The sequence below is a fragment of the Chanos chanos genome, chromosome 9 (assembly GCF_902362185.1).
Source record: "Chanos chanos chromosome 9, fChaCha1.1, whole genome shotgun sequence".
Lineage (NCBI taxonomy): Eukaryota > Metazoa > Chordata > Actinopteri > Gonorynchiformes > Chanidae > Chanos > Chanos chanos.
In genome coordinates, this window is record NC_044503.1 from 18,977,526 (window position 1) to 18,991,293 (window position 13,768).

At 38.6% G+C, this 13,768-nt stretch overlaps 1 protein-coding gene across 2 annotated transcripts; it reads right to left on the reverse strand.

The window, feature by feature from the left end:
• Positions 1 to 70: 70 nt before the first annotated feature.
• slu7 (SLU7 homolog, splicing factor) lies at positions 71 to 12,272 on the reverse strand. Of its 2 annotated transcripts, none has more exons than XM_030783930.1 (16): positions 12,102 to 12,272; positions 11,340 to 11,514; positions 11,019 to 11,172; positions 8,893 to 8,973; positions 7,564 to 7,728; positions 5,733 to 5,801; positions 5,192 to 5,233; positions 4,916 to 5,044; positions 4,591 to 4,688; positions 4,433 to 4,500; positions 4,002 to 4,141; positions 3,084 to 3,245; positions 2,693 to 2,794; positions 2,381 to 2,458; positions 2,176 to 2,289; positions 71 to 686 (listed from the first exon to the last, which is right to left on the reverse strand). In XM_030783930.1, exons 2-16 carry the CDS (start codon positions 11,492 to 11,494, stop codon positions 507 to 509), a joined length of 1,737 nt encoding a protein of 578 aa, XP_030639790.1. In that variant the 5' UTR covers positions 11,495 to 11,514; positions 12,102 to 12,272; the 3' UTR covers positions 71 to 506. The 2 variants fall into 2 exon arrangements, with proteins under 2 accessions (XP_030639790.1, XP_030639789.1); XM_030783929.1 differs by having other exon boundaries at positions 2,690 to 2,794.
• Positions 12,273 to 13,768: the final 1,496 nt, after the last annotated feature.

Consider the following 13,768-nt stretch of genomic DNA (forward strand, 5'->3'; position numbering starts at 1 on the left):
ACATTGCCAAAAAAAAAAAAAAAAAAAAAAAGATTATATTGCAATACCAAAAGCTGTGTATTTTTTTTTCCTTTGTATTTTTGTATTTTGAGTTTTTCCACGCTCGATTATGTAAAAAATAATGACAAATTACCAAAGCACTGGGGTCAATGAGTTTAAAATGATGGCAGTTACAAAAGCTGTTTATACCTCTTAAGAGAGAGCTACCCATAGCTGAGCATAAGCGAATAAAAATGTTAACATATAAAACTTGCTAATCGTAATCTGCTGTGCTTTCACTGTCTCACTGCCCCAGGCTATGGCGGACATGTGTATTAGGTTGCCGTGTACATACGTAAACCTACACAAATGTTCAGTAATGGCATGTGGATAAAGTGGGGGTAAAGACACTGTGGGTAAAGCTGGGGTATATACACTGTGGATAAAGTGGGGGTACTGACACTGTTTGCTGGGGTTTGTTACAGACACGACGGCCAGACAAATACATTATAGACTTAAGAACACGTTCACTGGCCCAGAAATGAGGCCATAGGGTCATCAGGGCGGCTGCGTTTCATGCGGAAGGCCTCCATTTCCTCCTCTGTAGGTTCCCGGACCTCCTTCAGGCTGTTGTATGGCCGTTTCCTTTCATCCATCTCCATCAGCTGGGCCACCTGCTTCAGTCTTTGGTCCTCCGCACTCAACGCCTGCAACACAGAGAAACAAAGCATATTGCCATTAGATAAGAATTTCATCAATGATTAGAATATCCCTTGAATGTTTTTGTTCACATAACCAGACACCTTGCAACACTATGTTCAACTAAAAAAAAAAAGGAAAAAGAAAAAATAAGTGCATTACTGTAAAATTGACTTCTGTTGTTTTATGGGTGCCACTCAAATTGACTTCAGTTATTTTATGGGTGTCACTCATGAAACAGTGCTCATATTCTGACTTAGTTAGAAGCTAATGCTAAGATGTAGCAGGAGTCTTTTCCATATTACATATATTAAGCTTGTGTCTTTTCAACTGTGTGTGCATTTTCTCAATCAAACTACAACATGACCCTTAAAATCATATGTTAATATTCATGTAAAATATTAAATAATTCATGAAGCCACCTCAGAAGCTGGGAGAAGAAAAGCATAAACAAACACAGATACTAAGTGAGCTTTACAATTCACAATTAGAGCCTCTTCAGTCAAGGCAAACCAGACACACAATTTACCCCTTTTCCACTGCCGCGGTGCCGGTGCCCGATCGAGCACCGGGGCTGCGCTTTTCCACTGACAAAATACTGGTGCCGGAGCCGAAAAGCTGGCACCGGCACGGCACCACAGATTTGCTGGTCCCAAAAGTTGGAACCGCTGACGTCAGAGGCTATGCAAATAAAAACCACGCGAGAACCAATCAGTTCAGCGTTTGATACGTGACGTTCTTTAGAGAGGCGGGAGTAACAAAAAACGTCTGACCAAGTAGTGGTAGGCTAAAGGATATTTGTAGCATGAAAATATGTATATGATTAAAAGATGCATGAGTAACAATTTGTGTCTACATCAATATGGGCTGTTGTTTACATGTTACATGAACGTAGTCGGACCCAGAGTGGTAGAAAAAGACACTCTCTCTCGGCTCTGGCTGGTGCAAATAAACCACTGCATGCAGACCTTCATTTAAACACTCGTTTTAACTTTTGAGCTAGGTGACAGACTTACTATTTTCATGAATTTTGCCCCCAGAGCAAAAAGTTATGAGACAAAATTCGTGAGGTGTTTCGCTGTGTGGAAGCCTAGCGTAAAAGTAAATTTATAAAGAGCAAGCAGATGCGTTCTGTCCAACATTATTTTTTCCCCACGGAAATTACCCAAACTTTCGCTATGTAGCGTTCGGTTCCCAAACCAGTGGAAATGCGGGCCGGTTCTCAAAAGGCACCAAGGCAGCACTGGCTCCGCACCGGCACGGGCATGGGCACCAGCACCGCCGTAGTGGAAAAGAGACAAATCAGATCCATTTTCAAGCAAATAAGCGGCTCTTTGTTCATTTTGGTGAGGTCCTGCAATCTCGATTCTAGCCATCCGTTCCTACCCAAATCTGAGAAAAAATGTCTCTCTCCCAAAACATTTGCAGTCTCACACCCAAACCAGAGCACCGATTTGAAACATGTCAGGGTTATTTGGCACAGTTGTTGAACTCTACCTTTTTCAGCTTCTCTTTCTTTTTGGCCTCTATTTCCTCATCACTACTGTCAGAGTTTTTCTTCTTGTGCTTCTTATTTTTCTTTTTCTTCTCTTTCATTTTCTCTTGGTGCATCTGCAACAAAAATGATATTTATCTCAGAAAATGTTAAACTACTAGAAATAAAGGAAAGAGTAAGTCGAGAGGTTAAAAACTAAGTCTGCACCTCTAATAGAGTTTTTGGCTCCTCTTCTTCCTGTTTTGCCATCAGCCCATCCTCAAACAAAAGGCAAGAGGAATTACTCTGGAAGATACACTAAAATTAATAATCTGAAAACACTTCATAATTTTACATATATTTTTTTCATTAAAGAACAGTTTTACTCTGGTAGTTCTCAAGATGCAGAACTTAAAAGCTGGTATAACAAGATACATGCTTTAATTATTCATTATATTATTTTTGTTCCAAAATATTTCCCAGACCTAGGAACAGGCTGTGTTTAATGAAAAGTAGAAAGGGCTGACGATATCTCACCGCTGTTTTCTTTCCAGCTTCTCCAGTGCAGTAACTCTGCTTGACCAGTGAGTGACAGCATTTGTAGCCCCAAATACCATCTTTCCAGTAGGAGCCCCAAATACTCTTTAAGAAAAAGAAAAATTGTATTTACCCATTCATCTCCAAGAAAGTTACACATATTCCTATTCTTATAGTGAGATGTCTCAAAGTCAAAGTCAATACTTAAAAACAGGAAGTATTCAGATTTCAGACATAAAACCAAATTTTCTTATTAACACTAAGACACTGAATTGAATATCATCACTATACAAATCAGACATGTACGTGCTGGGCAAACAGATCATCAGATCAAAATCATTTTTCTAAATGAGTGGAAATTGAGAGGCAGTAAAGTCCACCCAGAGGTACTCACTGTGTGGTTGTTCATGAGCACATCCTCCTCATATTTAGAGCGGGCCACTGCCTTCTCCTGCCCCTTCAGCACAGCACCATGGCGAGAGTACTCCACATACTCCTCTGTCTGAGCTAACAGCAGCTCTCGAGGTGGCGCATGCAAATGCTCTTCACCCCCATACTGCACAAAACACACATTCCTTTACAGAGTCATTAAGGAAGCCACTCAGACACAAAGTTCCTTATCTGATTTATTAAAGGGCAGACTGCTGTAGGAGAACTCTACAACTCTACAAAACTTTGTGTTTGGGTGGGGAACTCACATGCCTTCTGCCTTCCTACACTTTTACCACAAAAACATACATACACAAGCAACATGTACAGTATACAACAGAGGTGAGTACACCCCTGTGAAATCTCACTTAAATGTCAAATGATTCAAAACAGAGATGTCAAGTTGACAAGTGGAGGAAATACTCTATTTTTCAACTTAGAAATTATGCAATTATTGAGAGGTGATACAATTTTGAATCATTTGACATTTAAGTAAGATTGCACAGAGGTGTACTCACTTCTGTTGTATACTGTATGTATGCTTACACACACTTACACACAGACACACACACACATACACCCCAATCCTTATTTGTAGAGAGACTAACTCATTCAAATCAGTATTTAACCTCTCTCACAACAGCCGGAGTCATGTTATAACACCCAGAGTAAGTGAACTGACCAGGACTGTTCTGAGACCCGAGAGCAGTCAAGTGGTGGCATGAGGGGGATTTAGGCTTTGCCATCTGAAATGTCATTAAGCAAACACCAGCATCCACTGTGGACATTTTCAGAGTTACACCAGTCTTGTTGGTTAGTACACTTTATGTCTATGGTTTGACAAACACGGCAGCCAGGAAGATTCAAATATTACACAGCGTACCTTGTCCAGAATGCTCTCTTTCTGCTTCTCTTTAAAGTCTTCCTTCTTGACCTTGAAAGAGCGGTGCAAAAGCTCCAGTTTGGTGGGGTCTGCCTGTAAGTGGACCTCTGAGCCTTTTTCATAAGCTTCCCAGGCAAACACTACAAAGACCAATTAAGGCTGAGGTTCATGTTATGTCTTCGTGAGAGACACTACAGTCATCACATATTTTACACTACATTTGTTTACATTATTGAACTAATTTCATGAGAAGAGCAGTAATATTTTCTTTAAATTATCCTGAATGTTTGATCTGCTTTGGGATAGAGGACTGCTTCCTACATTATAAAGATTATTATCACAGATATATATCACAAATATACCAGGGACTAGTTATAAAGAAAGAGCAAGACAGGCACAAATCTACAAAAGTGAATCATAGATGCACTCACACTGTGTTTGGGCCATGGTAATAGTATCGCCAGAATATCGCACAAAGTTGTCTCCGGCATAGCCCACCCTGAAAAAGCATAAAGATCCATTAGGAGTCAGAGCAAGCGACAGGATCACCATATTGAACAGAAAAATTACAGAATGTACAGAAACATACTCCTCTGGATTCTTGCCAGTGTTTGAATATGGGTTCTCTCTCATGGCTCTAGTCTTGGGGTCGTAGTACGCTGAGTTTGGATCCAGATTTCTCAAATACTGCAATGGGGGAAAAAAAAAAAAAAACAGTTTTAAGTAAACTAAACAATTAAAAACAATAGGGTTTAAAGTTTGTGTAAAACAATTAAAACACCAAGGGACACTTCTCATTAAAAAAAGAAAAGCATTTAGCCATTCATACCTACTACATGTATTACAGACAGATAAATTCCAATCTAAACCGATTTTGGTAATAGGAAGTGAAAGGAAATGGCATGCATACTTACCTTTGCAATATCCTCTCTTATCCTCAGATTTCTGACTGTAATCCGTCTCTTAGAGTCAAAGTTCTGTCCTGGCATGTCAATATCATCTGCATATTTATCTTCATCTTCATCTTCACTGTGATCTCGCTCCTTTGAAGGATGAAACAAAAGAGCAGTAATTCTTATGAAAGAAAACATCAACCACTGAGTTTGGGAACCACACAGCTAAGCTTTTGATTTACCACAGCTGTTCAGCTGCAGAACATTAAAGTCATGTTAAAGTAATGCACTACATACCTGAGATCCATGTTCATTATCTCCCAAATGTTTTCGGGAATTCTAAAAAAAGGGAGACATAAGAGAGACTACATTACATTTCAGTTCTGAATATACATTGTCTATAAAGGTTGGAAACATTAAATCAAATGTTCTTTAATCAATATTCTTCACCAAATCACATCAATGTAGTAACTGTCCAGAGGAGCCAATAACTTGTATCAATCCACTACCAATTCTGTGTGAAGCTGCTTAGATCCAATGACAAGTTAGCTAAAGGCCTATGCTGCAACACAGAAATGCAGCATTATCTGGCTAAGCACTGGCCAACCTGCACATGTGGGATTATAATGCTGCCTCTCCAAATAGAGATAAACATTACTTATGTACTAATTCTGCATACACTGGCCTCAGTTAAGTGCTTGTGAAATTATATAATGTCTATTTTGTGTAACAGTCCATTTCCCACATTCTCCACTCTTAAAAGAAGTTTTCAATTCAATTCATCCAGTGCTGAATAAATGTTAATTACTTATAATGGGAAACACACATAGGCACTTACAGCCTGATCCATTAGTTTTCCAGAGGCCAACTCCTCCTGTAGCTTCTGAGCTTTTAATGTTCGCTTAGCCTGTATCATGGAGAAAGATTAGCTGTTATACCAGTACCAAAACACAGATATAAACTCATACACAAACCAGCACCAAGACACAGACCTAGATACAACCACACAAACCAGTACCAAGACAAAGACAGCCATACATACATACACACACACACACACATACAAACATACATATAAACCAGCAGAAAGATGCAGACATACATACACGCACTCACTCACACATATAAATATACATCAACTGTGAATTTGACACATTTCTTCAAAGTGACTATTCAATGCTCTACAATAATGCTAAATTTTTACACTTTTCTGAATACAAATAATACATACAAATACTACCCAAGAGAATCGGTATGTCATTGTACATTACATGTGTAGAAGGTTAAAAATATGAGCAGTTCATAAAGCAAAACACGTTAGGAAAAGGTATGCAATATAAAAGGCAATTAATTAGAAAAAAAAGCTACACCTATATTTTTAAATGATCTACGAGATGATCTATGCCTGTTACAAGCTCAGATATGTTGTACTATTCCCAAATTCAAAGGACAGAAAATGGTTGTAAGTAACTGCTCTAGGGAGAAACAGTGACGTTATGGTTACTTGCAGAAAAAGACCATTTAGTTAATTTCCTTAAGCAGTTTGTACAGAATTGTGAATATGTTGAACTATTTGAATTTTTGGGTTAAAGACAATTAATGAACGGAGCCAAAGAGCATATTTTCCAATGGTTTATTTTTGTTTGTTGTGGTACTTTGGTTCAGTTAAAGCAGTACTGAAGAACATGGGTAAATACCTTGATAGTTTTTATTTTACAACTGATAAAAAAAGAAGTTTTAAGAATCTTTCTATGTATCGATAGAATAAATACTGGACTGCAATGATAGAATAATTGCAAACGTATGAAACAGTATTTTGTATTAAAGAACAACTAAGTAAAGAATAACTGTGACACAGCAAGAAGTTGTGTTAGAGAATTTAAATGCCCAATAAAAATGTTTTATTTTCTGATTACATAGATGTCATCTGATGTATATACTGTGTATAGTTTATTATAACCTTTAGAGAAACTGTAAAGGCTTCACATTGGCCAGAAACCTTAAATGGCTCAGCACTATGCGACCACATGCCTAGTTAGTGGTGAAAATGTGTCACAGTGTGATCTGCAAATAGAACAATGAATACAGTATAAAGGTGACTGGTAGAACAAATCCTGCAGTCAAGCCGAATTCAAGTTCATGTCTCTTCTGTTTGTAATTACAGTTGCAGGATTTGTACTCACACCCCTCTCTGATACCCACCAAGTCAGGGAGGTAACACATGCTTAGAGACAACATTTCAAAGGCAAAACTAGTAATTGTCAACATGTTTTTAGGGGGTCTTTTAAAAATGACTAGATTCTACAAATTAGGATTTTGGAGTAATCCTTTACCACATTATCAGCTTCAAGTCCTTTAACATATGCGTCTACCAACTTTGCACACTGGCTGGGAGTGATATTTGCCCATCCCTCCTCAGAATATTATCCAGTTTAGACAGCAATGGAGAGCCATGACTTATCTTGAGATCTGAAAGACTCTATTAAGATCTCACATTCATAAATACACTCAGAAATAAATAAGTCTGAGAGCTTGGCCAGTGAAGAAGTCAAGATCTAAAATGACAATGTGCTTTTACTCCACAACAGAACAACAACAATCATGTACTTTACACTTCTGAAATCAAAGCTGAAGAAATAAATAAAGAATGTTTCAGTCAAGTAACTTACCAAGTCAACTTTAGCATACTCTTCCACAATGCGCATATGATCATCTGGATCATAGCCGTTCCAGCGATCTCTCTTCCCATCATAATCTAATGACAGCTGGACTTGACTGTGCTCATCTGGAGCAATGCCCGTTCCTGAAAACTTGGCCCCAACCTTTCTCGGTCGCTGCACACAGACCAACATCAGACATCACACTTATGGAAAAAGGAACTATCCCATCTCACACTCAAGTGATTGCACATGATTGGCCCAAACCCTTTACAGTGGCATCTGAAATCAAACTACGTGTATGGAAAATGACAAATGAGTCCATGCATAGGGCTGGGTATTGTTCAAAAATTTGATACCAGTACCGGCACAGATACCTTGAGTTTGATACCAGTTCCCGAACAATACTTTTTTTATAAGAAAAAATACCAATTATAAATTGGTATTTTTTAAACCAATTTTCTAAAATCCATTTTAACAAAAAGAAAATTACATTACACATTATGGTACAAATCTTTAGTTTTACTTTTCAGATCCTTGGCAATTTTACACACTAAAAGCAGTTTCACAACATAAAAAATATAAGCCTGTTTAGCACAACATGAGGCTGTCTGTGAACATAACATCAATAGATAAAAATGTATAAAAGCCAGAACTGAACTAGGAACCTTCAGATTACCTGACGACCGCTGTACCTCCTGAACCACTGCTGGCCCAACAAAAAATATTAGAGTACAAAGCACTCCATGTCAAGCACTTTTTTGACAGCTGACCAATCACAAGTGGAGTAGTGAGACCTGTTGTTTCTCATGACAACCACCAAAGTTTCTGAGCACAGTGAACTGTGCAACACAACAGCTAAACTGTATCATAATATTCATCATAAAGAGGGTGTCTGGAGTCAAACAAGACGGATCCTAGGAGTTTCTGGTAAGTGTTTGTGTTTACTGCTTGTTGTTAGGAAAACTAGCCTGTTATCTGTTATTGTTAAGGCTACAAAAGATGCTCCCAACTGCTTTTTCTACCTGAAAAAAATGCTCTGACCTGCGTTTTTCATAAAAAAAAAACGATGCGTTCCTGTAACACAGACAGCCAATCATCAGCATTATCAGATCTTGGTACAAGCATGCTGCATGCTTATTAGTGCTCTAACGCTGATAAGATTTACTCCTTAGATATCAAAATTTGGAACCGAATGATAAGGCATTATTCGATATTCCATAGTACCCAAGCAATTCGGTCGGTGCCATAAAAGCATCGAAGTTCGGTACCCAGCCCCATCCATACAGTCAGAACATTACAATGCAGCGTTACGCCAATGTAGCAGGATTTCAGTTTTACCTCAAGGCAGCCTTTACTCTTATGTGTCATGGCACCACAATTCTCACAAGCTCCCTTTCGGTATTTTGTGCTGACAGAACCCTGTGGATGACAAGCACAGACAGAGCAGTTCAGTGATATTTCTGCCAAATATGTGCTTTGTTTAACTAATCAACACTCTTGATAACATGTGACAGCATGACCAGCAGCAATATATAAAGCAAAACTTTTACAACTGCACATAAAAAAATAGGCTTTAAGAAGGGCTTGCTTGCCAGTGAATTGACCACTGAACTGAACAATGCATAGCTCAGGGAAGAAGAACTGTCATCAAAAGTCACACACACAGACAGAGAAAAGTGACTAAGCAAGTCCTAACTATATTTATACTGATATTAGAGGTGTGTGATATTTGCAAAAAAAGGATATCTTGATATTTTCTGGGGGTTTGCCGATAACGATAAGTAGGCATTATTTTGCATCCTTCAAAAATGTGTACGTTAAAGTCAAAGTGAAACAAGTTAGTTCTCGAGTTAGCTGTCTTTAATGGCAACTGATTTCCGACATAGTTTGCAGACTGCCGTCTTTTGAGCAAAATCCTTTTGAATGCCAAACCACTTCAATGCAAGTGAGGATGATCCATGTCTAGCAATTAATCTCACAACATAGACTGTGATACTGGTGGTGTCTGCATGTCTCCTGGCACTGTTTGTTCACTCATTTTTAACTTCAGTCATGCATTTTTTGGCAGCTACGCTAGCTTAATTTGTGGTGTGGTGACCATGTACACCTATACTAGCACACTGCATGCACTCTCAATGCACACGCATGGTAGTCTATCCTACTAGGCTACATGACGCAATGAATGTGTGGACTGTCAAGGTGTGTTTTTGATTGGTTGTTGCAAAGTGAGTGACATACTCGATAATGTCAGCTTCCACATCCTTAAAACAGCAATTAAGATATTATTGTAGACGATACCCATCGCACACCCCTAATTGATATAGTTATGTTAATTAGCTATATTCATTTGCCCACTAAATCCTCAAAAAAAGAGCCGATGAACCGACCTAATTTTTAATGAAAACATAATCTGCTGTCATTGTTCATCATTTTTGCCACTAATTAACATGCTACAGATGGTCTGAGCCAGATCTTTCTCAGATAATCATCTGTTTCTGCAATTTTACTAACTGAAAGACATCAAAACTATGATATAAGACATTTAAATGAGTACGTCTTTGTCTGAGCATGCATGCGATTGCGAGAGAACCATGAGGACATGCGGCTGACTGAGGTTGTCAAATTTAGTTTTAGTGCTCCTGTAAAGTCAGAGACAAAAATCTTGATGGGGGAGCAAGACTTCTGTTTCTCAAGTCTGTTGTTTTGTTTGTGAAGCCTGCTGTTTGTAAAGAACTTTCAATATCTGAACCTCCAAATGTTTCACTACACCCAGAAACGGTGATTCACGAATACTAAAATTCTTTTGAAGATTTTGACCTTTATTCACCTGTTTATACACATGCATACAATAAACTTACATGATAACTGTTTATGAAACTGACTCTCAAATATACACCAATATACGACTATCAACTCCAACAAACTTATTCATTACTTTAGCAGTAACAGGGTACATTGATTTTAACCAACTGTATAAATATTTGCAGGATTGTAATATGGGTTTAGTCAAATGGGTTTAGACAAATTTTACCCCGATTGGAAACACTTTCATTTAACAGCTTCCACAAAAGGTCGAGGCATGACCTTTGACTGATGCCAAGAAAAAAATCTGAAATAATCACCACCTCCAAAGACAACATGTAAGCTTTCCATGCTCTAGGAAATCTCATTCATCATAGACCAGTGTTTGTGTCACAAATTACACTGCAGTGAAAACAACACTTTGCCCACAAATATGACCACTTAATTTTGATTTTGACCACATAACTACATGGGTCTTTTTTAAAATGAACTTTCCATTTAGCAACATGTTTTACAACTTAAACATCCAAGCTAATGGGTCATTTTGCTAACTTGCATACTTAAATGGTGTATCGGAGGAAAACTTCAATCTACTCTTGACTTTTTTCAAATGTGTCATACATCCATACTTTTAGCTCAGGTACAGTGTATGTTCCACTCACCTCTGGAACCCCTCTCTTATACCACTCCCCAATTGCTGAAAAGGACTTTTGCTTCTCCTCCTGGGGCCTCTGGTGTTTGAGAGTAGGTCTCTTGGATGGATCGATATACCAAGGAACAGATGAAATGTACTGTGGAATGTGAGGATTGATATCTCTGAAAACAAGACATGAAAGCAGTCATAATCTTTAGCATAGCTGGCTGGAGGCAACAACACTTGTGTAAATGAATAATACCGAAATTTACATAGCTCAACACACAAGACAAGATAACACTACAAGGAATGTTTTCCATCACTTAATAAATGCATTGATCTAACATACTTTCCCTCCTCATCAACTTCAGCAGGGGCATTTCCCAGTTTTCGCTGCTCTTCAAGCTCTTTCTTCTTCCTCCAGTCCTCTCGGGTCATTTTCTTTGGTTCCTCTAGGCCCATCACTCCCTCCTGACCCGATTCGTTCTCGCTTGTTTGGGGCATGCTTACAACTTAACCCCGGCCTGACAAATAGGACCGCAAAACTGACAATTAGGAACATACTTCACCTTTGATTTACATGTAAATCATATTTGACCTGACTGCACGATGAATTAATTTACATCCTGTTTGGAAATACATAAGATATGCGATTTGTACGTTGAGTTTGTACGGACTGCAATCGGCAAGCCTTCCCCTTTATTTTTGGTGAACGCTGATATATGCTGTCGTGATATTTCCCAGACAAGGTGATGTCGAGGTCACATCTCATGTAAATACAAGAATATGACTGAGAGCTCAACCGATAACACAATAAAGACAACACGTTTACCCAATTCACCAACTGGCTTGCCAACGTAGCTCACCAAACGAGAGAAGCTAAGTTTTATGACCAAAAGAATTTAAGCGCCATTTGAAAAGATAAGCATTAGCTGACAAAACGCAAACATTTTAAGATGAACATATTTCAATCGATTTCACGGCCAAATCATTTCCAGCAACCTAGTACAGTTACATAAACGAGATAACCTAACACCTGCTAAAACGGCCTAAAAACGTTGCCTAGCTTTGTGTAACGTCAATACACACGCAGATTATACCTCAATCTTACCGTAGCTCAGCCAAATACGTGTTCGCCCTGGCAAGCTTTTCAACGCTCTTCCAGTAAAATTTTTAGAGTCTTAGTAGAAGTCCACCGAGATATGCTAAATGTTTCAGGCTTCCTATTTAACCACAAAATTCCTGTTTCGCTTAACCAATGTCGTTTATTGCCCGTCTTCTTCACACCGTCTTTTCTTCTTCGTGTTTCCTTGCTGCGGGTTAAACGGAAATGCGCACGGCCGCCACCTACTGTGCTGAAATGTGAAGCACTATGACACCGTTGTTATGACGATGATAGTAGTGGGCAGTTCGATTCATTTTAGTGAACCGATTCTTTTGCACAGTTCGAGAAACTGAACCGGATTTTCTCGAATTTCCAAATTTTGATTCTTTTGCACTGCCGGTAGGTCTCCTCACTCGTTTCTTCAGCTCATGGTGTTCTGCCCTCTGATTTAAGTTGGTGAAGGAAGTTTGTATGTCGCCAATGATGATTGGTTATAGTTCATGCAGTGGCTGTTCAAATAGACACACATTACATTGAATTACATTGAATCCACGAATGACTTTTATTTTGACACGTTGTAAGAGACATGCTGTGAATTGTGAGAGAGGGACGTGCTATGTTGCTATGGAGCAAGTTGCTATGGAGCATAGATGTGCGCGTGTGTAGGCTTCCCTTTCTTAATACCCTCGAAAGCAATGTCTGTAAGTTTTTGGTTGTTTTGTACTTTATTGAACAAGCATAAGTAACTTAGATTTTCCTCTATGTGCACTGTTAGTTACATGGTATGCAGATTGATGTCAATAGTAATCGATTCAGTTGTTGCAGCGATGCTAATTTACGATAACTTTGTATACTAATGTATGACCACGTTAATGTACCATTTGCTTGTAATTCTGTTTATTAGTCAGTTGTGTCATACGGTAACTAGTTAAGAGACGTTCTAAGTCTTTTCTGTTTTTATTTATCGCAGTTTCACTTGTAAACTTTCACCTGCAGCACATGAAGAACGTTAATAAAGAAGCAAGGCGCTCACTTCCTGGCTCGTGAAAACCGAGATTGGCTGGCTGTTCAACTATGCTGACATACAAGTTGTACAAAACACGTAGCGGGAACAGCACACATGGCAGTCGCCGAAGCCTTACACTAAATGCAAAGGCAATGTACAAATCTAATGCTGATAAAATAATTACTCAAACTTAATTTCAGTAAAGTTACTTCTTCTTTGCTAATGTTCCCAGCTGAAGATCGAGAATTCGCTACGACAGCGGAGAACAAGAGGGCCCCCTCCCCGAAATAAGGACAGAAACAGCGTCGCCCATCAGGGAGGTCACCGCTATTAAGAACGACAAAGTATGATTTTAAAAGTGAAATTCTGTATTGTACCATTACCAGCGAATGTTGTATGCCTGGATAACCATGTTTAGGCCTATAGCCTAGAATTTCACACTGCCGATTAAATGTTTAGAAATTTCCATCCTCCAACGTACTGTATTAAATCAATCAAACAAAACATTTCCTCAGGCACTGCACTGCCGCTTAAAACTGATTTTATATTCGTATTTGTATGTTTCTATTTTTTCTTTATGTTTACATTTTGTAGTTATATTTTAATTCCTTCTATGTTGCTTGGTACTGCACTCTGAATCTCGTTCTACATTTACGATGACAATAAA

Bases quoted from the DNA above. Each gene is read 5' to 3' on its own strand.
- slu7 (XM_030783929.1), bottom strand. From the start codon at position 11,494: ATGCCCCAAACAAGCGAGAACGAATCGGGTCAGGAGGGAGTGATGGGC. The intron at 5,045-5,191 runs GTATGTAGTGCA...CATCCTTCAAAG, and splicing joins ATAATGAACATGGATCTCAG to GAGCGAGATCACAGTGAAGA. The intron at 2,459-2,689 runs GTGAGATATCGT...TGTATCTTCCAG, and splicing joins AAGCTGGAAAGAAAACAGCG to AGTAATTCCTCTTGCCTTTT.